Here is a 25,410-nt window from a genome sequence, read left to right on the forward strand (position 1 = left end):
TGTGCAAGTTCTTTAATATTCTTGGATGAAGATTATCTGGGCCTCCTCCCCCAATTTAGTTCCAGTAAGCTGTTCGAGTTTGACTTTTACCTCAGATGTGGTAATATCTACCTCCATATCCTCATTCCCATTTGTCATCCTACTATTATCCCTAAGCTCCTCGTTAGCCTCATTAAAGACTGAGGCAAAGTATTTATTTAGATATTGGGCCATGCCTAGATTATCTTTAACCTCCACTCCATCCTCAGTGTCTAGCGGTCCCACTTCTTCTTTCTTTGTTTTCCTCTTATTTATATGGCTATAGAACCTTTTACTATTGGTTTTAATTCCCTTTGCAAGGTCCAACTCTACATGGCTTTTGGCCTCTCTCACTTTATCCCTACATGTTCTGACCTCAATAAGATAGCTTTCCTTGCTGATCCCTCCCATCTTCCTCTTCTTGTAGGCTTTCTGCTTTTTTTTAAATCAGCTCTCTGAGATGGTTGCTCATCCATCTTGGTCTACAGCTCATGCCTATGAGTTTTTCCCTTTCTTGGGATGCAGGCTTCTGATAGTTTCTGCAACCGTGACTTGAAGTAAATCCAGGCCTCCTCTGCCTTTAGATCCACAAGTTCTTCAGTCCAATCCACTTCCCTAACTAATTTCCTTAAGTTAGCCCTTTTGAAATAAAAAAACCCCAATCACAGATGTATTTTTGTTTATCCTTCCATTTAGTTTGAACTGATGATTCAGCATGATTACTCGAACCAAGGTTGTCCCCTACAACCATTTCTTCTATGAAGTCCTCACTACTTCAGATCGGATCCTGGTAGTCTATAGCACACTCCAAGCACTATCCCAGGGGAGGCACTAGTAGCTTTCTTCCCCATGGTGATTTTTGCCCAGACATACTCTGCCTTATCCATTCCATCACTTCTTATTTCTTTACAGTCTGCCTCATCATTGATATACAATGCTACTCCAACACCTTTTACCTTTATTTCTGTCGTTCCTAAACAGCACATAGCCTTCAATACCTGTACTCCAGTCATGACTACTATTCTACCATGTTTCTGTTATCCCTATAATATCCGGTTTCACTTCCTGCACCAGTAGCTCTAGTTCTTCCATTTTTCTACCTAGGCTCCTCGCATTAGTGTGCAAACACCTTAATTTTTGCTGTTTGGTTTCTCTCACATTCTTTACCCTATTAGGCACAGACATTCTACTGCCAGTATCACCTCTTAGACTAGTATCAACATTACCCTTCCTCCTTATGTCCATTCTCCTACCCACAGATGTATCCTTTCTTACTTTCCTGTTGAGTAGCAGGAAAGGGTCCACGAGGCTGTCCTACCAAGCCAAATGGAAACATTTTGCTTCCTGGGCCCAGCAGAAGGGCCTTGCCTCTGAGGCAGCGGACATTCCTCTCTTTTTAGACTATCTCCTGTCCTTGAAGGAGTCTGGGGTACACATAGTGGCCATAAGTGCTTTACACCCCCCTGTGGAAGGGCACTCTGTTTTCACTCACCCCTTGACTGCAAGGTTCTAGAATGGCCTCATCCGAATGTATCCTCCTATTCTCCCTATCACTCCCCAGTGGGACCTCAACCATGTCCTCACAGCATCGATGAAAGCGACAGAGTCCTGTAGCACCTTATAGACTAAGAGACGTCTGACAAAGTGGATATTCACCCACGAAAGTTTATGCTCCAATACGTGTTAGTCTGTAAGGTGCCACAGGACTCTTTGTCGCTTTTTACAGATCCAGACTAACACGTCTACCCTTCTGATACTTGACAGCATTGATGAAATCTCCCTTCAAACCTCAGGCCTCATGCTACTGTTCTCTTCATGAAAGTCACCTTCCTGGTAGCTATTGCCTCTGTGAGAAGGATGGGCGAACTAGGGGCCATGATGGTGGAAACCTCCCCACACACACACGCGCGTTCCAGAAAGATAAAATTTCCCTGTGCTTGCATCCCAATTTTCTTCTGAAAGTTGTTTCTCGCTTTTATTTCAACCAATCCATATGCTTACCTGCCTTCTTTCTGAAGCCGCATACCTCAGTGGAGGACTGGTGCCTTCACCCCCTTGATGTCTGTAGGTCCGTGGCCTTGATGTCTGTAGGTCCGTGGCCTTTAACCTGCAGAGGACGAAGCCAAGACTATTTATTGCTACGGAGGAAAGGATTACAGTGCAGGTCAGCTCCACTCAGAGGATTTCTGAACAGGGCTGCCCAGAGGATTGAGGGGCCTAGGGCAAAGCAATTTCGGGGGCCGCTTCCATTAAAAAAAAGTTGCAATACTATAGAATACTGTATTCTTGTGGGGGGGGGGCAAATTGCCCCACTTGTCTCTCCCGCCCCGACCCTCCCCCCTGCTCTGGGCGACCCTGTTTCTAAGTGGGTTTTGGTGTGCATCACCCTGTATCGATTATCAGGACTGTCTCCAGCCCTTGGGGTATGAACCTACTCCACGAGAGTGCAAGCATCAACTATAGCTGCACTTCACAATATGCCACTCATGGACATATGTAGGGAGGCCACGTGGAGTTTGGTACATACCTTGTCTTCCCATTATGCCCTGGTGCAGGACTCTGCCAAGCAGTACTAATTAGGAGAAAGATGTGATGAAGATGACAGAACCATGGAACGAAGAACAGCCACGCTGAATAAGGCATCCATAACAATCACCCTCAGTGGAGTACAATAGGGACAATCACTCGAAGTTACTTACCTGTAACTGGAGGATCTTCAAGGTGTGTGGTCCCTATCTGCATTCCAATCTTTCACTCCTTACCCTCTGCTGCACGATTTGCAGTGAAGGAACTGAGAATGCAGTCAGTCCGCCTCACCCTTTATTGCCTCTCTCCAAACCATGAGGCAGAGCAAGAGTGCCTGTGCAGACCAAGAGACCCTACTACTTTAGAAAGCTCTGGCTTGATGTACGGCACATGAGTATAACCATCAGTGAAATATAGATAGGGACCACACATCTCAAAGAACCTCCAGTTACAGGTTAGTAACCTCCTCTTGGTGTGCTGCTTTCATGTCCTCCTCTATTTGAGACATATGTAAATATGTATTGTTAAGATTGTATAATCTGTTCCTGGCTAAATTATAATTTTTTCAGTTTGGGAGAGAAGTCTTGCAGTGTGTCTGCATTTTAAACTCCATTGGAACAATGAGCAGAGCTGAGTTTGAGGGGCAGAGTGTTCTGCTGGAAGGTATTAATAGAATCATCAACCAGTTCTTTGATCTATAGACAATTAAAGACCTGGTTAAAGCTGTTGGTTTTGTTACTCAGATGTGAGCAGCTATGTGTCCCCTAGTTTCCCCTTGCAGGGTTTTGACTTTTGTCAAAATCCATAAGGTTCTGCCCATTGATACCTAGAACATCCCTTGAAATTTGAAAATTCATTGGATGCAATGTTGTTTAAAATGCCATTGCACTCAGAGCAGGGTCCCTTTATTTTATTTTTTTTGCTTAGGTTTAAAACTGCTCTATTGTGTTTTATTGTCTAGTGACTTGCTCCCTTAAATCTTGTTCTACGTGACACCCTATTCACAGTACATTAAGTAGTAATTGTTTATTGTTAAACTACTGTTGCTAAATTGTCTTTTGGAGGAAAGCTTGACTAAAATTCTGTCACTTTTTTTTTTTTCATTTGTACTTCTGTGATAGATGGTGGCCTGCAGAAGTTTGCCATCCCAAAAATGTTCCCCCAAATATCCAGAAAATGAAGCATGAAATTGGAGAATTTCCAGTGTTTTTCTTTGGTTCTAAGGATTATTATTGGACACATCAAGCTCGTGTGTTTCCATATATGGAGGGAGACAGAGGAAGTAGATACCAAGGAATTAAAGGAATTGGGAAAGTCTTCAAAACTGGTATAGAGCTTTAATCAAATAAAAATTAATCTTGTGGAATGTATGCTTTGCTTTCTTTAGACAAGATACTGAGCCCAGGTCTGCTTATGTAGTATCTCATGTCACAATATACAACAGGAGAATTGTTCAGAACACTTTAGTTACTATTATTACTCTGAATTAAAAGCTTTGTTCCTGAGACATCTAGCAGAGTATAACCTAAGCAGTGCATTGACAATTTTGCTTTTCTGACAGGCAAGCATTACGCATAAATGACCATCCACAAAACTTTGGGATAATCCTTTAAATATATTGACACCCTCTGAATAAGGAGAGTTTTAACCATGGTACCTCTTTTTTTTCTTTACGTTGTACTTGACAAGGATGGGTGTATAGCAGAATGCTGCAACTTTGAAATAAAACAGAGGTTTAAAGCTGATAATTATGAAGTTAGAATAAACACTACTTACTTCACTCATGCAAGGTCATTTTACACTGGCAGTTAATCTGTGAATCTGATCATTCTTCAAGTGATGGTTCCTACATGTATTGTGCACGTGGGTACGCATGCTCCTGCATCTGGATGTTTTTAGCAAGTAGTGTTCATTGGTCTCCACATGCACAGTTGTTCTCCTGGTACTCAAAGTCAAGAGCGTAGAGGGCAGTGCAGACGAATGCTTCTGCAGTTTCTTTTCTTATTGCCACATGGCCTGAGTTGGAATCCTCCATGTTTGCTTTAATCTTCCTATACAGTGAACCTATGAATGCAATTTGTAAATAGCTTTTAATAGTTTAGTTTTTTAGTGTTTTTGTAGTAAGTGTAGTTTGTCTCCCTGTCCTAGGGAGCTTCTTCCTGTAAAGAGGGACTATGCCAAGAGTTCTGGGGTTCAAGAATTGTCTCCCCTGCTCCTGTTCCATCTCCTTCAGTGATGATCACCAGCTCTGCCTTTATTGCGTGGGGAGGCCCATATTGCCACCAAGTGCAGCATCTGCTGCTCCTTCTTTCCCTAAACTCATGATGGATGAGAACTCCATCTGCAAAAGTACCACAAGGTGTAGGCCATGAAACTCCATTTAGATTCAGACCAAGGAGACTCCCTCATACAACAGCCTCAGACAGTAAGCAGTGCCCTCCGGACACAAGGTCTGGCATCAAGGCAAAAATTATGAAGCCTAAGAAACTCTCACAGCTGAGTAGGGGATGTGAACATAGGCAGGTACATATCTGCCTCTAATAGAAAGGATTCTGCCCCATGTTGGTCAAAGTCAGGCAAGTTCTCAGGAATGGATCCTAAAGAATTAGTTTTATATAAACCTTCTGGCCAAGAAAGAAAGGTGTGAAGGAAGAAGGATTCAGTGATACTAGCTCCAACTCCACCCCATAACCTAATGAGCAGTACCTAATGATTCCATCTGGAAGTTTGATGCTGGGACCCTATCCAATGGCTCTGATGTTCTCCATGAGGTTTCCCCTAACATTAGACCTTCTTATGATCTGATCCTCTGGTACCTTTCTTAGGAACCCTAAAATACCAGGGAAGGACCGAAGCCTTTACCTTGCTGGAGGAGATATTCACCTTGTCTGGTGCACAGTCTCCCCTAGTATTGGGCCCAGCTCTTCTTAGAGATATCCCTACACCTGGGAAAAACCACCTTGAGGGGAAGAGTATCCTGCCTTCTTGCGATCACAACCTAGAACATCCTCCCACTGGTACCATCGGCATCATTGATAGAATAGGAGCCTATCATTTCATCAAGAAAAATCTAATACTCCAGATGGGGTTTCTCCCCCAAGAGAAACAAGCCTAGTCGGAGGCCAAGGATGGTATTAGAACTAGCTGCTTCATTCCAAATATGGCTACACAAAGGACTGCTGGTACCCAATGCCTTGAGGCCTCTTCCTCTAGTTGAGCTTTCTGGTCTTACGGAAGCTTGTGGGATCCATACAGCCCACACCCTGGATCTGTGCAGGAAGCCCACCGACCCTCCTTTCCAACTGATGCCAACTGGCTCCATCAGAATTTGCAGACGAGGTAGTTGAGCTGTACCCAACAGTTCTGATGGTTGTGTTGGCCTCCTCTGTGGATGAGGTAATCGCATCATCATCTCCCTGTCCACCCAATGATCACAAACAATACCAGAAGTTGTTGCAAAGGTCCAGGACACACAATAGGCCCTACTGGACATAATCTGACCCTTCGAGGTTGGTCCTTCCAGTTATCCAAGCCATTTTGGAACCCACCAGATCACTGTGCCACACCTCTGCCTCTTGTCCCATACCCTGAAGAGAGCCTGGAAACAATATTTTGTGCCATCTAGTGGAGGGGCAGAGTTTTTATACATTCATCTGGTGCCCTGCTCCTTAGTGGTGCAGGTGGCTACAGAAAGGTCCAGGATGCAGTACTCCAAAACTACTCCATTAGACAAGGGCACTAAATGCCTCAGCCTTCTGGGTAGGAAAGTATTCTCTTTGGCTAGTATCCAGTTCAGAGTTGCTAACTACCAGGTGGTGGTAACAAAATACGATCTCCTAAATTATGTCAAATTTGCAGACTGTAAAGACATACTTCATAAACTCCCATACGAATCCACATATGAGAAGCTTCTTTTTTTCCTTTATGCTGCTTTTCCCGGTGAGGGTCGTGGTGGCAACATGGAGAGTAGGATGGGCCAGACACCTCCTTTCCTCTGCAGCAGGTTCAATTTCCTGGAAATAAGGGTTGTCCACTGGGCCTACAATGCATCCCTTCCACTCATCTGATCTCGTCATAGCCAGATGATGATGGAAAACATAACTGTCGTCTTTGTAATCAAGCAGGGGAACAAGATACCTCCCCCTGTGTATAGACAGTTGACCTCTGGAATTAGTTAGTCAGATATTACATAACTCACCAGCATACTGATAAGGTGCGCAGAATTCCCTCAGTCTCAGCATATATTTTTCAACAGACCTCGAATGGGAGATTGACGATTCCTTTCTTAACGAGATCTTCAGCTCAAGGCATGGTATTCGGATGGACATCAGATGTACAGCATTCATGTTCAATAGCAGTTCAATCCATCGTCAATCAGATAGGAAGGAATCTGCCAGGAAATGTTATTCAGCCAAATGGGAAGCATTTCTCCTTTTGGTCACGACAACATCAGTTGTTTCCAGAGTTCCCTGCTATCCTAATTTACTGATTGACCCTTAAGACATCAAGTCTCTTTATCAGTTCTCTATGGGTCAGTCTGGCAGCAATCAGCACTTTTCATCCTCCTATTTTGGTGGTTAGTTACCTGTAACTTGAAGTTCTTCAAGATGTGTGGTCCCTATCTGTATTCCATTCCATGCGATAGCCAGATTTGCAGTAAGAAAAGGAAGTGGAGATGTCAGTCTGCGTTGTCTAATTATACTCTGTTTGGAGCACAAAGAGAACTACTACTTGCGTGTGGACCAACGAACACAGCTTAGTAAAAATGTATGGATTCAGTCACATGGTGTATGTGTACCCACAGTGGAGTACAGATGGGAAAACCATACATCTCAGCCTCCCATTCAGGTAAGTAAACTCCGTTTTTCTTCACTTGCAGTGTAAATAAAATTGTTTCAGCAGTCTTTGCATATTAGTCATCTGTGTAAATACCTATGTATGTTAGCTTTTGAAGGGACAAGAATGCATTCTGTGAAAAACAGTTCAAACTGGTTGAGTGGAGAAGAGACAGTCTTGGGTACAAAGTAAATTGTGACATTTATAATAAATGCCAGCATAAGCTTGTCACGCCATCTGGGGTGGCTCATGATAGGTAAAGATATACACACACAAATAAAATACAGTCTCAGGTTCCAAAAGTTGATACCAGCTGTTATAATATACATGCTTTATATGTCCTTTTGGGCTAACGCAAGCTTAAATCGTTTGGGACTTCTTGCTTGTGCTCAGAAATCCTTGCCCCCTCAGAGTTCAAGCAGCATATCACCACAGGTTTCTTCTGGTCAGGCATTTTTATTCCCCTCTCACAGAGTTCAGACTAACAGAATACAAGCGTCTCAGCCTCTCTCATCTTCATGTGAGGGGGAGGGCAATTGACATAGTCTTCCTTCTTTTATGTTACACAATGGCTCATTTGATTTCAATGGACCTTCTTGTCTGCAACCCCAGAACTTTACACTAGTTAATGCTTCTTTCCTGTTTGGTGAGTTACACAATTATAGAGATTTATAATGCAAACATTTGCTATTGCTCTATAACATTGGGTCCAGATAGGTGAAACTAATATATGCTGCATCCTACAAACATAAAATCTAAACACTAAACACATTCTTATTACTCTGATATCTATTTTGACAATATTACCCAGTCTGGTTTCCAGCTATGCATTTGTAAGTGTTGATTGAGGCCTGGTGCCATGGCACATCTGCTAGCACCACAAAGCTAAACCATAATTTTACAAATAATACAATAAATTCCTTGTCCCAGATATCATACACTGATGAATCATGTAAAATTCTCATGGATCTAACTGCTCAAAATCAATCTAGACTGGATCTCAGCTGTTTATCTCTAACATATTCCACTTTGGATTTAAAATCATACTATTTCTTCTTCTTGGGATGGAGCCTCTTCTAGAATGGATATCTTTATCTTTTAAATTGGATTGTACATTGTGACTGCATAGAGAGACAAAACAACCCTATTCTTACTGAAGCATCTCCCCATCCCCCGCTTAGGAAGCAAGAGAGTACTCAGGTTTTACCTTACTACATAGCATTCCCAGGATGTCACTGAAGTAATGCAGTTGTTTTTATTTCTTACTATTTTAGCAATTCTTATAATATCCTTACCTATAGAGAGGAGTTTATATACAGATACTTAGATTTGTTTCTATAGAAGGGGGTTAAAGCGTCTAGAAGGAGAGGTAGAAGATACTATGGGATTAACTAAATAAAAAATGGGGAGGGGCATGGTGGGCTACAGGAAATAATAGTCTGTCTACAAGTTCTAATGATATAACTGTTTTTTAGCCTTGCAAGAAGCTGAATCTCGATTTCGAGAAATAAAACTTCATCGAGAAGCCAAAGAAACCCAAGAAAATGAACGTAAACCTCCACCATACAAACACATAAAGGTAAGGTTTGAGAAAATCTGTTGTGAAGGAGAAAAAGGTGGACAAATTTTAAGTTGCAGAATTTATTTTGAAATGTATGGATGTTGAACTTAATATGACTTTTAAAAAATGCATTTCTCTTAATATGTGCTCTGCCCTAGGGAATCTAGTCTAAATTGGACACAGTTCATGATACTTGATGAAGGTCCAATGTTTGGACCAGTGGTGCAGATATCTTTGGAGAATGAAAAAAATAATTTGATCTGTCTTTGGGGAGAATAATATTGAAATGTTGATGTTAGCAGCAGTGTTTTGTTTAGAGTAGATGGATAATGTGAGATGGGGGAGACCACAAAGGAGAAGGTTGCACTTGAGGCAAGAGATAACCATCAGGACTTGGAGAAGGATCTTGGTGATAAATTTAAAGAGATGACTTTTCAAAATCTTGGAGAGGAGAAAGATGCAGGATTTAAGAAGAGCCATGAAGGTGGGGGAAGATGAGTCTGACACTGAAGTTACAATCCTGAGTAGCTGTGAGGAAGATGGCAGTGCCTACAATTAAGAGAAGGGAATGAGAAGAGAGCTTAGGAGGAGGAATAAGGCTTTTTTCATCATGCGAAATTTGAGATAACAAGACATCAAGAAAAGATTGAACGCAGGAAGAGGTCACTGGAGAGATGCAGATTTGAGGAAAATCAGCATGTAAATTAGGAAGCTGTGGGAGCAGTTGTGCTTGCTCAGAAACAGAATTGAAAGGGTCTGAAATGTTTAAAGTAGGCATCTGAAAACAGAATTGGGGTTGCTAACTAGTTAATTGAATAGAAGACACTGAAAGATTGGATGGAAAAGTAGGAAGAAAAACAGAAGAATATACAGTCACAGAAACCTGGGGAGAGAATGATCATCTCTGAGGAGCAGAGATGGATTAATGAAATGCACAGAGAAAAGAGGTACTTTTATCTCACTCCTTGTGACCAAGTTTATGACCTTAGTGAAAACAATAAAGGTAAGTAACACAATGACAGAAGAAAGAAAGGTGACCAATACGATCCTTAAAGACAAAAATGACAGATCCTAAAGACAAGAACAAGAGATGGCAAAATATGTCAAGGAACTGTATAGTGATAGGCCTGAAAAACCTCAGGTGTTGTGGATGTGAATCAAGTAAGCCTGCCAATGATGAAATCGTGGCATAAATAAAAAGACTTCTGAATGAAAAAGTGCTGGGTTAGAATGGAATACCAAGTGAATTTTTAAAAGCATAGGGGATAAAGGCTTGAAAGTCCTGTCGAGGTAATGAAGAATATGTTTGACAGGAGAATTGCTAGAAAACTTTTTACAATCTCACTGTGTACAAATCCCAAAAAAGACCAACACTGTGGATTGTAAAGACTACAGAACAATCAGCCTAGCATTGCATGCTTCTATAATACTTTTGTGAGTTGTTAAAGACCAAATACAAGAAAAGAATGGAAAGGAAATAAGTGAACAATAATAGTGTCAAATAAGGAGAGAACACAATAAACGCCATTATGAACTTGAAGCTCTTATTAGAAAGATCAGTTGATGAGGAAAATTGTATATTGTATTTTATTGACTTACAAAAAGCATCAGACAGAATCTACAATTACAAATTGCTCAACATATTAAGATCTGTTGGATTGATGGATATGAACACCGAATAATAAAACAATTATACTGGAATCAGAAGGTGATTATAATGTGAGATAAAAAAATAAAAATGTTAGCACTCGAGGAGAAAATGTTGTATAATGTCATTGACTTTATTCAACATTTATTGTGAGTGTTTGATTAAATTAATCAAAGAAACACAAGAAGGTATTAAGATGAATCGAAAATGGGTGAATAGCATTTGCTGTGCAGATGAAAGTGCTTTTGGCTGATTGATGAAGTTAGTGAAGATTATATATGAATATGGTGTAGAGTTGAATGTGGACAAGACAAAAACTATGGATCTTGGGGAAATGTGCACAATTTCCAGTGAATGATGCAGCTGTACAGCAAGTGAAAAATTATTCCAATTTAGGAATCATCATATCAAAAGATGAAAATATGGATACTGAAGTCAGCACCAGAACAGTAAGACATTCTGGAAGAACAAACATCTGATAAGAAGGGACATAAGTCTGAAGACTAAATGCCATCTCTCTTAAAAACTTAGATTTGACCTGTGTTAAATCATAGCTGTGAAAGATGGGCATTCAAACAATTGATAATTTAAAAAACTACAATCCTTTGAATTATGGTGTTGAAGAATAATTCTGAAAATAGCATGGCTAGACTGCATAATCTGTGAAAAAGTACTGGAGATGATTGGAACTGAGCAAATGCTGGTCAGTGATCTTATGAAAAGAGAGAGACTATTAGAAGAGCACATTTTAGGATGTTTAGGGGTTGATGTATGTTTTATGGGCACTGGAAGGAAATGTTGTGATGGCAGAAGAAACATGAGGCAGAAAAAGATGATCTTGGATGGACGATGTGGTATCCTGAGTGTATCAAAAGGACTATTCATTCACAAAGACATTAGCAGAGCATAATACAGAATGTGCTACCCTGGTTGCAAACCTCCAGAAATGGAGATATTATCTAAGAAGAAAAACAGTTTTAATGGAGCGAAGAGTGAAATCTGGTTTATATAAGGGTGTTTCTGTATAGTACGGTCTAAGAAGTCAGAGGCATTTGAGAAGGGAGAGATGGAGAAGAATTTGGATAAATAAATAGGGTCAGGAGAGTATAAGAGCATGTTTGAATATAAGTGTAAGGGAATGGAAGAGAGAGGGAGTGAGAGAGGTCTGTAGCTAGGATGAAATGGGACAAGAGTTGGAGATGGACCAGAGAGATGACTAAGTCCAAGACTGATGATAGAGTGCATGGAATGGGTTGTAAGATGGGGAGGAGAGCTTATACTGGATAAACTCTCTCATACTTGAATATATATTAACCTTTAAATGTTAACAAGCGTTTTAAAATATTTGAATTATTTTTGTTTTATTCAGGTGAACAAACCTTGTGGTAAAGTTCAGATTTATACTGCTGATATTTCTGAAATTCCCAAGTGCAACTGCAAACCCTCAGATGAAAACCCTTGTGGTTTTGATTCTGAGTGTCTAAACCGGATGCTAATGTATGAATGTCATCCACAAGTTTGTCCAGCTGGAGAACGCTGCCAAAATCAGTGCTTTACCAAACGTCATTACCCTGAGACAAAGATCATCAAAACCGATGGCAAAGGGTGGGGTCTGGTCGCTAAGAGGGACATAAAAAAGGTAGGAATCGTGACACTTCTCAGTTCCTGATAACAGGAATTAATATTCCATAATTATTTTGGGGGACATTTTACGTTGCGCCTAAAAGAAAAACGTATGAATCTTTGTCTCTGAAAGGAATTTATTTGCTCAATAGTGAACATCAAAATAAAATGAGAACTCTTCATTCCATCCTAATGAAGCACTGGTAGCTTGTGACACTGTTGGTGGGCTTGGTGTGTTCTTTACTAGTGACATTCTTCTATCCTTCAGGGAGAGTTTGTGAATGAATATGTTGGTGAACTAATCGATGAAGAGGAGTGTAGGGCAAGAATCAAATATGCACATGAAAATGACATCACTCACTTCTATATGCTCACTATTGATAAGGTACAGTATTCTACAATTTTTCTTATTTGAATGTAATTATAATTTTAATACACTTTTGATTTCCTTTCCTAAGAAAAACAGTATGGAAGATAGTAGGCCAGAAGGCTTGACCTATCAATTATGCTTTGATTTGTAGTCTCGTGCACTCAAAATTCTTTTCACTCTGTGGATGTTTGCTTTATTCAACACTTAGAAATGAGGTGATAAGCATTTCTGGAAATGTCTATAGGATTTGTCATTTGCACTTTGTTGCCTGCAGCAAAGCACAGCAAAGATAAAGGCATAGGGGAAAATGTATACATTTGTTAGATCTAGTAAGACTGAATTAAAAATGTAACAGGTTTCTTGAAGGGAGAGGGAGGAATTTTAACTGGCACAGTAGGTCAGGTTTTTTGGTGTTCTAATCTGAGTTTTCAGCCAGTTTGTTTGTTTTTGTTTGTTTGTTTGAAGCAGGGATCTGCAGAAAGACACCCAAGAACAGCATGCTCTTTTGTAGAAGATCTTCCCTAGAAGTACTGTCTGCATATTGCTCAATTCCAGTCATCTTCACTATACATAGTACAGTTTGCTGTGTCTCTGCAGACGCTCTTACTTTGTCCTGTAGGATTTAGTTACTATCAGAGAAGTAGCTCATCACCTAATGAAGATTAAGCTATAACCATCCAGTTACTTGATTCAATAAAGGGGTAAAACACTAACACACCATTACATAGTTTTAAATATCAATACTGGAAATTTGTAATTGACCCTTGATATAGCCAACAGCCTGAGGTTGTTAGGGTCAGTTTTTCAAAAATATCCATACATTTGCATGCCCAAAATGTGCATGCATGCAGATGTGATAACTGTATGCAAATGACCAGTGAAGCCTGTAACTAGCCATTTGCTGACTAAGTTACTAGATTTACACACACACAGAGTCAAAATAATTACACACACGCACAATATAAACTGGCCCTAAATTACAAGGATGAAGTTTTAATAAAGTCATTTAAATACTTTCTTTTCTGATATGGTGCTTTTGAAATAACACCAGAATGCAACAAATTAATACGTAATTTTGCCTCCCAACTCAGTGAAGTACAACTGTCAGGGTTCCCTCCCCGCTCTGAACTTTGGGGTACAGATGTGGGTACCTGCATGAAAGACCCTCTAACCTTATTTCTACCAGCTTAGGTTAAAAACTTCCCCAAGGTACACATCCTTTCCTTGTCCTTGGACAGTATTGCTGCCACCACCAAGTGATTTAGACAAAAATTCAGGAAATAGACCACTTGAAGTCCCTATTTCCCCAAAGTATCCCCCTAAGCCCCTTCACCCCCTTTCCTGGGTAGGCTTGAGAATAATATACTAACCAGTTGGTTACAATGTGAGCACAAACAAAACCCTTTGGTTTCTAGGACACTGAAAATCAATCAGGTTCTTAAAAGAAGAACTTCGTTATAAAGAAAAAAGTAAAAGAATCATCTCTGCAACATCAAGATGGACGGTAACTTTACAGGGTAATAAAAAGATTTAAAACACAGATGATTCCCCTCTAGGCTTAGCTTCAAAGCTACAAAAACAAGAATAAAACTCACTCTTAGCACAGAGTAAAACCAAAGGTAATCTAACACATTTTCTTGCCTTACTTACAATTTTTGTAATCTTAGATGCTCACTTCAGGTATGTTTTCAGGAGATGTTTTTTCCTGCCCTGGTCTCTCTCCCCATCCACAGAAGGAACAAACAAAGAGCACACAATAAACCCCTCTCCCTCTTCCCTCCTCTGCCCATTGAAAGTATCTTCTTTCCTTATTTGTCCTTTTGGTCAGGTGCTAACCAGGTTATTTGAGCTTCTTAACCTCTTACAGGCAAAGTGATTCTGTACCTCTGGCCAGAAGGGATTTTGTTATTGCATACATAAAGGTTGTTACGCTTCCCTTTATATATAAGACAGCAACATAAAATCTTCATCCGCTGCCCCTCCTTCAAAAAATTAAGAACTCTGAATTTATTATTCATGTCTTAAACTATCATTCTACCTTAAAGATATAATGGTACTGTGTTTTTCGCATAGGTTTTTGTTGGTTCTGATCTCACAGGATGCCAAAAGACTTACCTAACCATAGAGGAGTCTTAAACAGCTCTTCAAGGAGTCATGTTTTCAAAACTATTTTAGACTACTTTCATTATTTCATTTTTTATTGTATGTGGTGTCTTTGGGGCTGTGGAAATTAAAAGAGCACGGAGTGTAAGGATGCAGTTGCTTAAAGACAATTTACTAAACACTTTTTTTGAATTGGACAAGGATAATTTTTTTTAAAAAGTCTGTGAGGAACTTGTAATGCCTGCAAACAAATGGCGAATTGACAAATATCATTTAATACGGTATTTTCAAAACATAAGTGTTTCAAACACAAAGTTAAAAGTAAATTGATTAATTTGGTTTTTATTTTTTGAAGCTTTTGCCTGCCTGTCTAAACCAGCATGCTCACAAGCAAACCTATCCTGCCATGTGACTGTGATAGATGTTGGAAAAATGTGAGCAAGATCATGAGTATTGCTTTGGGAGTGTCTCATCCCAGTTTGTGAGACACAACAGTTTTCAGTACAACATGTAAAGTTGACATGTTTGCATGCTTTTGGCTAAATAGAGCATTCATATCCTTCAAAAATTACTTTAATTTTTAAAATAACTTGTGTAATTTCTTCTGATGAATAAAATTTCATTTTATTACTCTCCTAATTTCCAGGACCGTATTATTGATGCTGGCCCCAAAGGAAACTATTCTCGTTTTATGAATCACAGCTGCCAACCAAATTGTGAGACTCTAAAATGGACAGTGAATGGAGACACTCGTGTAGGCCTGTTCGCTGTGTGTGATATTCCTGCAGGTTTGTATGTTTGTGTTTTAATACATGAAGTTTAAACCTACTGCTACATAAATCTTTGAATTTCTGTCAAATGAGACTTGATGTGAGACAGTTATGGTTTGATTTAACTGATTAAATTCAGCAAAGTGTTCTTCAGGGAGCTCAGTTTGTTTTCTCTTCTTAGAGAAGAGAATGTGGATTCATGCATTTCCTTTAATAAGCTCATCCTTATTACTGAGCCTTAGACAACCCTAGAAAATGCTGCTTTTTATTATTATTGTTTGTGTGTATCATGGTAGCTCCTACAGGCCCCATTTAGTGTTGGGATCCCACTGTGATATGCTCTTTTACCAATACATAGCAAAAGATGGTCCTTCTCTTAAATAGATTTTCATTCTTTGAGACAAGATTTAGCATGTGGGTGTAACAATCAGAGTGGGGAAGGGAGGATGTAGCAAACAGTAATAAAAACATGTTTGCATCGGCCAGCTTTGTGCACACCTAGATGGTTTCAAATCAATTTATATAAAACGTATCATTGAATAAGATAAATATTAGAAGTCTGTACTGGACATCTACCTAGTCATGATCAATGTTTGTGAACTATACAAAGGAAAAAATAAGATAGATGATCAGAGGCCAGATATTAAAGGGGAGAAGCAGAGTGAAACATTTACTTGTGGATTAACTGTTGATGTATTTTGTTATCCTGTATTTCACATTTATTAAAAGGAAATGATAAACAGTCTCTTATCTTTTGTTCAGGGACAGAGCTGACTTTTAACTACAACCTTGACTGTCTGGGCAATGAAAAAACTGTCTGTAAATGTGGTGCCCCAAACTGCAGTGGATTTCTTGGGGATAGACCAAAGGTATGTAAAGTGTAGTCTGAATTTAAAAGTAGTATCCTTCAAAACTAAAATTAAGTTAAAATATTGTAAGTATTCAAAAATATTTGTGGGATTATGTATGTTTGAGTATGTGGCAGTTGGAGCGGGGTTATACTGTATGAAAACTTTAGCAAATAAAGTAACATCCTCTAAAAACTATCAGATGTCCATTCCTGAGATCCATAGCAATTGCTGTGGAAGGAAACGGTATCATATATCCCTTTCCCTTTCTGAGGGGTGTGTGTGTGTGTACATGTACGCACATTATGCTGTCCACTTCCTTCATGGGAAGGTGTAAACATTATGTTGCCATCCAGTGAGACTGGTGAGTTTTCTGCTGCTGCTTGCCTCCCCTTTGTTGGGTGCTGAAGACAGGGAAAGACTAAAAGATTTTGCTGTTGGATAAGAGATTCGCTCCCTCTGTCATCTCTCTTTCTCCGCACACATCCTAAAAAATGTGGCACAAAGACTGTGATTTCCTGAGGGAGTTTCCTCAAAACTTTCTAAGCCCCCTGGAATTTTATCAGGAGACATCCCCTTGGTAAAAGTTGACGTCTCTCTATGGCAGTGGTTCCCAAACTGGGGTTCATGAGCCCTTGGGGGTTTGCGAAATGTTGCAGGAAGGTTTCAGGAAAAAAATACCTAATGGTGGACAGAGCTGTCTCTAGGGACACCAGGCTGCATGGGGCCAGCAGCCCAGAGCCCCTGGACTTCCAAGAGCTAAGCAGATCAAAGCAAGCATCTCTATCACACTTAGGAGATTTAAACTTCAAGATTCCTTATAAGAAATGGAAAGGGAGGTGGATATTATTTACTGTTTTTAAAATTAAATAGGCAGCTAGGATTGTTCTTCATAATAATTTTAAAAACAAGTTTAAACTTTGTTGTAATGTGCGTTGTTTGCCTGGACTGCTCAAGACCTGAATACTTGTGTAGGAGGAACTCTTTGAGTTGGCTTCTTAAATACCTTCATGCTGTTTCACATCTGATACTCCCTGATGAAACATAGGAACCTTGTCTTATAACAGCCTTATTCAAAGTGATACAGGCTACGAAAGTGAGATCTTGGAAGAGTGTTGCCGTTTTCATAATGTAATAAAAATACTGTAATGATAAATAATAATTAATAATAGTGTGTAATAAGCATGTCATAAAAACAAATTTTATATTTCCAAGATCAATGCTTTTTTAATTTATACTCAGTTAAAGGAGAATATCTCTGGAAATATTCATTTTTAGGTGGGGCTTTGCAAGACTTGACATTTTATTGAAAGGGGTTCACAGGTTGTTAATGGGAACCACTTCATTATGTAGAAGTGGGAAAAGCTGAGTTGGCTCAGCTGTTAGGGGAGAGGCATTGGTAGACCAGCTATCATTAGATCCTGAAATCAAGTGGAAAACATAGGTAGTAGGAGACACAGTGAATAGCCTTCCATTGTTGCATGAAGTATTTTAGAAGCAGTCAGAAATTGAGGTAAGAGCTCAGGCTACTGGTGATTGAGGAATTGGCAAGAGCACGGTGAGTGAGGGAAAAAGAAGATTGTGACTTTGTTTTTTCTTTTTTTTTAAAAACTGCAACACGTTTCCCACATCAGTTCATGTTTTGAAATTTATCTTCATACATCAAAAACGATAGACTTTCTTTCTTAAAATGAAAGCTTAGGTCTCTAATAGTTGCTTGGTGCCTTTTCAAAGTCCACCATAGCCCAACAGGTCATTCTGACATTATAGTTTACCAGTATTTTCTCCTCTGAAAAATTATAATTTTGTACGTTAGATTTCTCAAAATTCTTTCGATTAAAGCCCATATGAACCTTTTGAAACAAACAGTTTTGAAGTATTTGAAATATAACTGATATCTGTGTTTTTCCTGTACTATATACAGGAATGGCCTCTTAATCACCTCAAATTTGGTCAAAAATTGTAACCTGGGCACAGGCCACATGCAAAAATGAAGTGAAAATAACCTGTATTGCGTTTTTTGGGGGAAATGGCAGAGGAAGGGGAAAATCAAGCTCCTAAAGGAAAGAAAGTTTCAAACTTAACTATGGAGAGGCTGTTGTCTAATATTTGGTCCTTGATACTACTCAATGCTAGACGCTTAAGAGGGAGGATGTAAAACCTCCACAGTGCCCCAAATTATACCTTTTTAGAAGGGTTTTTTCACTCCAGCCTTGTGATCAGCTCATACACAGAACCCTGCAGAAATTAAACATCACAGGTCAGTTTTAGCAAGCTTTCTGGCTTGCTTGGTAAGGTGGCCTTATTTGAACGTGTTTTAATGCAGCCAAATGCGAGGTTATATGTACAGCCAGGATCAAAATATGTACCGTATATACTTGATCATAAACCAGTTCGTTTATAAGCCAACCCCCCCCCCCCAAAGATGGATAAGTAAAAATGGAAATTTTTTATAACGCATTCATACACCAACCCTATAATTCTGGGGTCAGCAAACTTTGGCTCCTGGGCCATCAAGATAAACTGCTGGGGGGCCAAGATGGTTTGTTTACCTCAAGCATCTGCAGGCACAAAGTATCCCAATGCGCCAGCTGCTTACCCTGACAGGCTGGGACAGCAACTGATGGAGAAATTTTTTTGGTGGGGAGAGAAGCTGGGAGTCAGGGAGTAAGCCCTGTGACCACCCCCTACATGACCCCAACCCTAGCCCGGGACCTCCACACTCTTGCCATCCCATCCCTTTCCACCTTATCTGGAGAGGGCCAGAGGAGGATGTCTCTGATCTGGCTGGAGCTGCTCTGGCAGGTGGGCAGGCCAGATCGAGCGGCACGGCCGCAGCATGTTCCAGTGGGCTGGGACGGGCGGCACGGCTGCAGCGTGCTTGGGGGGGTGGGGCAAGTGGCTGCCCTGGAGCTGCAGCTGCTTCTGAGGCTGAGGGGAGAGAAGCGTGGCCAGAAGTGGAGAGACTCTGGCCCTGCCTCTTCCCTACTGGCTCTGCTGGATGTGCTGCCTCTCCTCCCTCCCTCTGTTGCGGGTAAGGACTGTGTCCCACCTTGCTCTCTCTGTTGGGGGGAGGGACTGTGTCCCACCTTTCCCTCTCTATACCCATTCATAAGCTGACCCCCTTCTCTAGTGCTTCCCTTTTTTATTAAAAAAAATTCGGCTTATGAACGAGTATATATGGTAAGTCACTCATGGGAGATAACCATCTGAATGTGGGCTCTCAGTGTGGTGCTGTGACTGACAACAAATTTAATCCTTGGATGTATAATCTGGGGAATATCCAGTAGAGATGCAGTATTACCTCTGTGTACAGCATTAGGGAGACCATGGAATAATGTGTCAATTTCTGATGTTTTCTCTTCAAAAACATTTTGAAAAACTGGAAGAGTATCAGGAAAGAACTATAAGAATGATTTGAGGTCTGGAAAACCTACTCTACAGTGAGAGACTACAATAAGCTTGGTCTATTTAGTTTATCAAAGAGAAGATTTATAGGCAACTTGATCATAGTCTGAGTGGAGGCGATTTCTAATAGTAGAGGAGTCTTTAAGTTAAAGGCATAACAAGATTCCGTGGCTAGAAGTTGAAGCTACATACATTCAGACTGAAAATAAGGCACAAATTTTTAACTGATTAATAATAAATCACTGGAAAAACACATCTTGGAATGTGGTGGATTTCTACCCCTTGAAGTCTTTAGATCGAGATTGCATGTCTTTTTAAAAGATATATGCCCTAACTCAATCAGATGCTAATGGGCTTGATGCAGGAATTAATGGATGAGGTTCCATGACCTAGATTTAGCAGATCAGATTATAAAATTGACCATTTTTGCTTTAAAATCTGAGGCTGTTACAACATTTTTTATAGCTAGCATAACTGCAGATGTTCTCCTTAATTCAAGTGACTGTTTAAAAATATTTTTATGCAACATTCAATTAGTTGGCAAACTCATGGGCTAGGTTTCTAGGTTACTGCATCAAATATATAAGAAAGTTTAGAATATTTTAAATCCATTTTATTTTTCTTACCTTTTTTAATATTGTGTGTTCCTCTTGATTTTATAATTTGGAAAGGATTTTGTAGTTTCTTGATATTATTTATTTTATATGCTGCCAATCTTCTGCTTTCTAAAATATAGTTCCAATATTTTTTCTATGTATTATTTTGGTACTGTTAGAAAAATTTGACAGCCCCAGAGACTGAAGTCCTCTATCCACCAAACATGCACACATGGCTGGCAGTAGGGCAGGCTTCTTCACAGTATCCTGCTAATGTGTTGTCTCAGCTTTGACTTTGCAAGGATATCATCTGGGGATAAGAGGGTATTCCAGTGCCCTGTAGTGAATCAAGCCTTGGCCTCCCTGCTGTGACTGCCCATGAGGAAGTCAGTTAATGCCAACATATGGGAACTGGGAGCCCAAGCTGCCTCAATCTCTTCTAGCACGAAGACGTGCGTGCTGCAATCATCCTTCTTTCCCTTCTCTGGCCCTTTCTAGTACTGCAACTTAATTTTTTAGAGATAGTGACCAGATTTGTTTACCTTTTAAAAATGTTTTTCTGAGTTATGGAGCATTTTTTTTTCTTTTTCAAAATTGGGATCTAAAAACTTGTAATTTCCTTCTTCAGAATTCTTCCACTAATTCTTCAGAGGAAAAAGGCAAAAAGACCAAAAAAAGAACTCGGAGACGTAAAACAAAAAGTGAGGGAAAGAAAGAGTCTGAAGATGACTGTTTCCGTTGTGGGGATGGAGGTCAACTTGTATTGTGTGACAGGAAATCTTGTACTAAGGCATACCATCTCTCCTGTCTTGACTTGGTGAAACGTCCTTTTGGTGAGTAAAGCATTTGTGAAGGGGTGGGAAAGGGAAGAAGCTGTATATAATAAAGTACTTTATTGAAATATGTCTCATACAGGGCTTGCAAAAATATTGATGTATACATTGCATCTTTTCAAGACTTCCCTGTTTTGAAATCGACTTTTTTTTGTTATAGTGAGTGAGTGCTGTATTTGTAAATGGAGTAGGAGTCCTTGAAGATTGAGATCTAGTAGTACTCTTTCATGCCTTTCTGGGAAAATGACATTTAGTTTAAGGAACCCAGGCAGTGGTGCTCATGTCACTCAATTAGGCCAGGGTTCTGCTGTCACATAGAAAGTGAAATCATCCCCAGAAGAACTCATGAACTCAGATAGTTCAAAGATGCACGTACTAAAGGAAAAGCAGCAGCATCTGGACTGAGGTAAATATGAGGACTTTTGGAGTGGTGGGTCTCAAGTTATGCCTCATATGTGTTTGAGTGAGGTCTGTTACACATCTCTGGTCCCAGAACTGAACCTGATATATGAAAAGGAGAAACAAGCAAAGCCTGTCTATTCAAAGCCAAGTAAAATGATGACCAAGCCAATGTCCCAGGGCAGGAGGGATTGGCTGAATATAGAGTTGGTGATATGGGAACTCTGCCTGTGACCAAAGCTTGGAATGAAGGGGCCAGTTGTACCAGAAGCCAGTTGGTGTCAAGATACCGGTTGCTGAAAATGTTAACACTAAGGATGGTTCAGACACTGAATGTATTCAGTATCATGGTATGGAGGAGGGTCATTTCATGTTTTTACCTGAACTCCAAGGAAGGAAAATACCTTGAACTCAGTAGACCTGCTGTCTGCACTCATTGTTTCTAAGTTGATGTTCCGGCTTATTTTGCCGGGGGAATTGCATCCAAGGTTGAACAGCTCTGGGGGGGTGGCTTAGCATGATTCTGCTCAACAGTCTGTCATGCAGGATGACATGTGAAGTTCATGTACATCTAGCTGTTCTTAGGCCCTTGAATCCATTTGGCTGCTCATTCCCAATTTAACAGGTCAATTCCAGGAATTGGATGTTTAATCCTTCAGATCTGGTGGATAAAAATCAATAATTAAAAAAAAATTAAAAGTGCAGTTTTTAAAATTTAAATTGGACTTCTTTTGTTTAAATTATATTTTTTCTTTTTTAAAATAAGCCTGTTTGAAATGAAATCTGAATTTAATACAAATTATGTTAAGGACTTAACTGTTTATAATCTCTTAAAACATTTAAATAAAAAGTAAATATGCTGAATCCATGACCCTCTTTCAAAAGCTGTGAGTTAAAGCCTGCTTTTCTATATAAAAAAGAACTGGGGGAGGGCGGGAATCTAACTTTTGAAGTCAGGCTGACCTACTATGCCATATTTATAAAGCTTAAGTAATTTAGGGGACTTCGATTTTCGTGAGACTAGGAACTTACAGTCCAGTTTTTTTCACTTAGGCATGTTTGAACATTTTCCCAAGCTGACCTGAAATAATTAGCTTAATTCACTAGCTACAGTTAATCCCTCTATTTAGTAAATCATTTAGTTGTAAATGTGAAATCTATTTTGGACACACACACTTCTCTTATCAAAACATTTAAGGTTGTCTGTTTAATAAAATAAATTGTATATGCTGTTTTATGTGTTCAGTTGAATTCCAGTTACCATTATAATGCAAATTAAGAGCAAAAAGTTAATTATCTAGTAAAGAAACAACATATTTACCATTTCTAACGTAATAAAAATGTACAGTTAATAGGGAATTTGAAAATATTAAACTGTATAATTGCTTATAGTTCGTGTACCCTCTTAGCTAGCAAAAAATATGTACCTGTATCTAGTGTAAAGGTTCTATTTAGTTATAAAGCAACATCGTTTTAATGGTTCTATCAGGGGTTGGCAATCTTTCAGAAGTGGTGTGCCGAGTCTTCATTTATTCACTCTAATTTAAGGTTTTGACTGCCGGTAATACATTTTAACGTTTTTAGAAGGTCTCTTTCTATAAGTCTATATTATATAACTAAACTATTTTTGTATGTAAAGTAAACAAGGTTTTCAAAATATTTAAGAAGCTTCATTTAAAATTAAATTAAAATGCTGATCTTACACCGCCAGCCTGCTCAGCTTGCTGGAACCTGAGTTCTGTTCACCTAGGCTGGCAGCGGGCTGAGCGGGGCCTGCGGCTGGGACCCCTGACCTGGTGGGGGTGGTTCAGGGGTCAGGGCAGAGGGCTGGGTGTGTGCGGAGGTTCAAGGCTGAGGGATGGGGAGTGTGGGGGGTGTAGGGCGGAGGGATGGGTTGTGGGGGAGGTTCAGGGGTCAGGGCAGAGGGCAGTGGGGGTGTGGCGGGTGCAAGGCAGAAGGCTGGATGTGGGGGGGTGTTCAGGGGTCAGGGCAGAGGGCTGGGGGTGCAGGGCAGAGAGAAGTAGGAGTGTGAGGGGTGCAGGGCAGAGGGCTGGGGGTGTGGGGGTGTGCAGGGCAGAGGGCTGGGGTGCTCAGCTCGTACGGGTGCTTCCAGCCCCCTGCCCTGAGCAGCTCAAGGCAGGGGGCTGGAAGGGATATGCTCTGTTCCACCCCCTTCCCCAAGGCCCCGTCCCTACCTCTTCTCTGCCTTTTCTTCGGAGCTGTGTGCAGGCTGCCACTCTTCCCCCTCCCCCTCACTAGGGCCATCAGCTGATTGGTGCAAGGAAGGAGAGGGGGAGGGGCAGGAAAGCACCATGCTGGGGGAAGAAGCCGGGGAGGGTGAAGCTTGGCTGCCACAGGACCAAGCTTCTGCTTCCTGCCCCTGCAGGGGAAAGCAGTGGGCGGGAGGGCTGAGTGGGGCTGGGGTCCGGGACCACAGCAGCATGCCACTCAGAATCGGCTTGTGTGCTTTGTGTGGCACATGTGCCATAGGTTGCTGACCCCTGGGTTATATCAACAAATGAGAATGTACCTTTAGAAAATAACTGAAGTACAAATGGAAAAGTTGACTAAAGTTAATGATTTAAATTGAGGCTTTCCACTTGGTGGATTTAAATCAATCCACCATGCTTCAGACAGACAGTTCCAGAAGACAATGCTGACATAGCCACTCCTGGAAGATGATCACTTTCCTTGTGGATGGTAAAAACCTTGCACAATGAACACTGATCAAGAATGTGCCTCTCCTGTGCCTGACTGTCTTGGCTGTTATGGATATGGTGCTATCCGCAGGGCCATGGAATAGGAATGAACATAGGACTGGAAAGGACCTCCTGTGTATAATCCTGTTTATAAATTTAACAAGCTCCATCTGAAAACTAGTTAGAAGCCGTTTTGCCCCACTATTCCTATTGGAAGACTGCAGAAAGTCACCCCTCTGATGGTAAGAAACTTTCTAATTACCATCTAAATTTATTCATGGCCAGTTTATAGCCATTTGCTTTTGGTTCAGTACTGTCCTTTAGTTTAAATAGTTCTTATCCCCTCCTGCTCTTTATCCCCCTGATGTGTTTATAGAGAGCAACCCTATCCTCTGTCAGCCAAGGCTAAACAGCCAAGCTTTTTCTATCGCCTCTTGTAAGACTCTCCATTCCTCTGATCATCGTTCTAGCTTTTCTCTGCACCTATTCCAGTTTGAATGAATCTTTCCTGGACATGGGTGAGCAGAATTGTACCCAGAATTCCAGATGAGATCTTACCAGTGCTTTGTTCAATGGTATTAATACCTCCCTAATTCTACTGAAAGTAATTCACTTCATACATCATAGGGTAATATTTGCCTATTTTCTGGCCACATCATGTTGGTTGCTCATGATCATCCTGTGATGGATCAATACACCCAGGACTTTTTCCTCTTCTGTTATTTCCAACTGATTAGCCCCCAGCTTATAGCAGAAATTCTTAATAGTCCCTAAATGCAGGACTCTGAGAGAAATTCTAAACTTTCATGAAAGGAAGCAGATAGGGATGGCAATGAATGCTGCTGAATCTTGCTTGTTGGCTACTATGATTAGAAATGACTGAAATGGTGGTTGGAGCTGTATCACACAAAATCCTGGAGTAGAGTGCTGAGGACATACGGTGTCTACAAATCCCCACAGGACACTGCAACTTGCATAGTTTCAGTGGTATCTACATCCCCTGCAATGAAGATCCATGTAGATAATGCTCAAAGAAGAATTAATTTTCCCTGCATTTAACTCTGCACCACTTGTTTATTTTTGTTTTTTTGGCAGTCAGCAACTTCAGAATAGGGGAAAGATAGATGGGCACACAGAAGTGTGACACAAAAGTAGATTTAGAGATGTCTGTC

At 40.4% G+C, this 25,410-nt stretch overlaps 1 protein-coding gene across 3 annotated transcripts in view; it reads left to right on the forward strand.

Annotated features, from left to right (window-relative positions):
* NSD2 (nuclear receptor binding SET domain protein 2) overlaps positions 1–25,410 on the forward strand; it is a 148,308-nt gene that overhangs the window by 118,672 nt on the left and 4,226 nt on the right. For 2 of the 3 annotated variants that reach the window (XM_030564596.1, XM_030564595.1), the window contains 7 exons: positions 3,666–3,871; positions 8,856–8,959; positions 11,959–12,228; positions 12,481–12,597; positions 15,332–15,473; positions 16,218–16,324; positions 20,936–21,140. In XM_030564596.1, the coding sequence (XP_030420456.1) occupies positions 3,666–3,871; positions 8,856–8,959; positions 11,959–12,228; positions 12,481–12,597; positions 15,332–15,473; positions 16,218–16,324; positions 20,936–21,140 (1,151 nt within the window). The remainder of the gene's footprint in view (positions 1–3,665; positions 3,872–8,855; positions 8,960–11,958; positions 12,229–12,480; positions 12,598–15,331; positions 15,474–16,217; positions 16,325–20,935; positions 21,141–25,410) is intronic. The other variant, XM_030564597.1, reaches the window with a different exon arrangement.

This window comes from Gopherus evgoodei, chromosome 5 (assembly GCF_007399415.2).
Source record: "Gopherus evgoodei ecotype Sinaloan lineage chromosome 5, rGopEvg1_v1.p, whole genome shotgun sequence".
NCBI classification, from domain to species: Eukaryota; Metazoa; Chordata; order Testudines; family Testudinidae; genus Gopherus; species Gopherus evgoodei.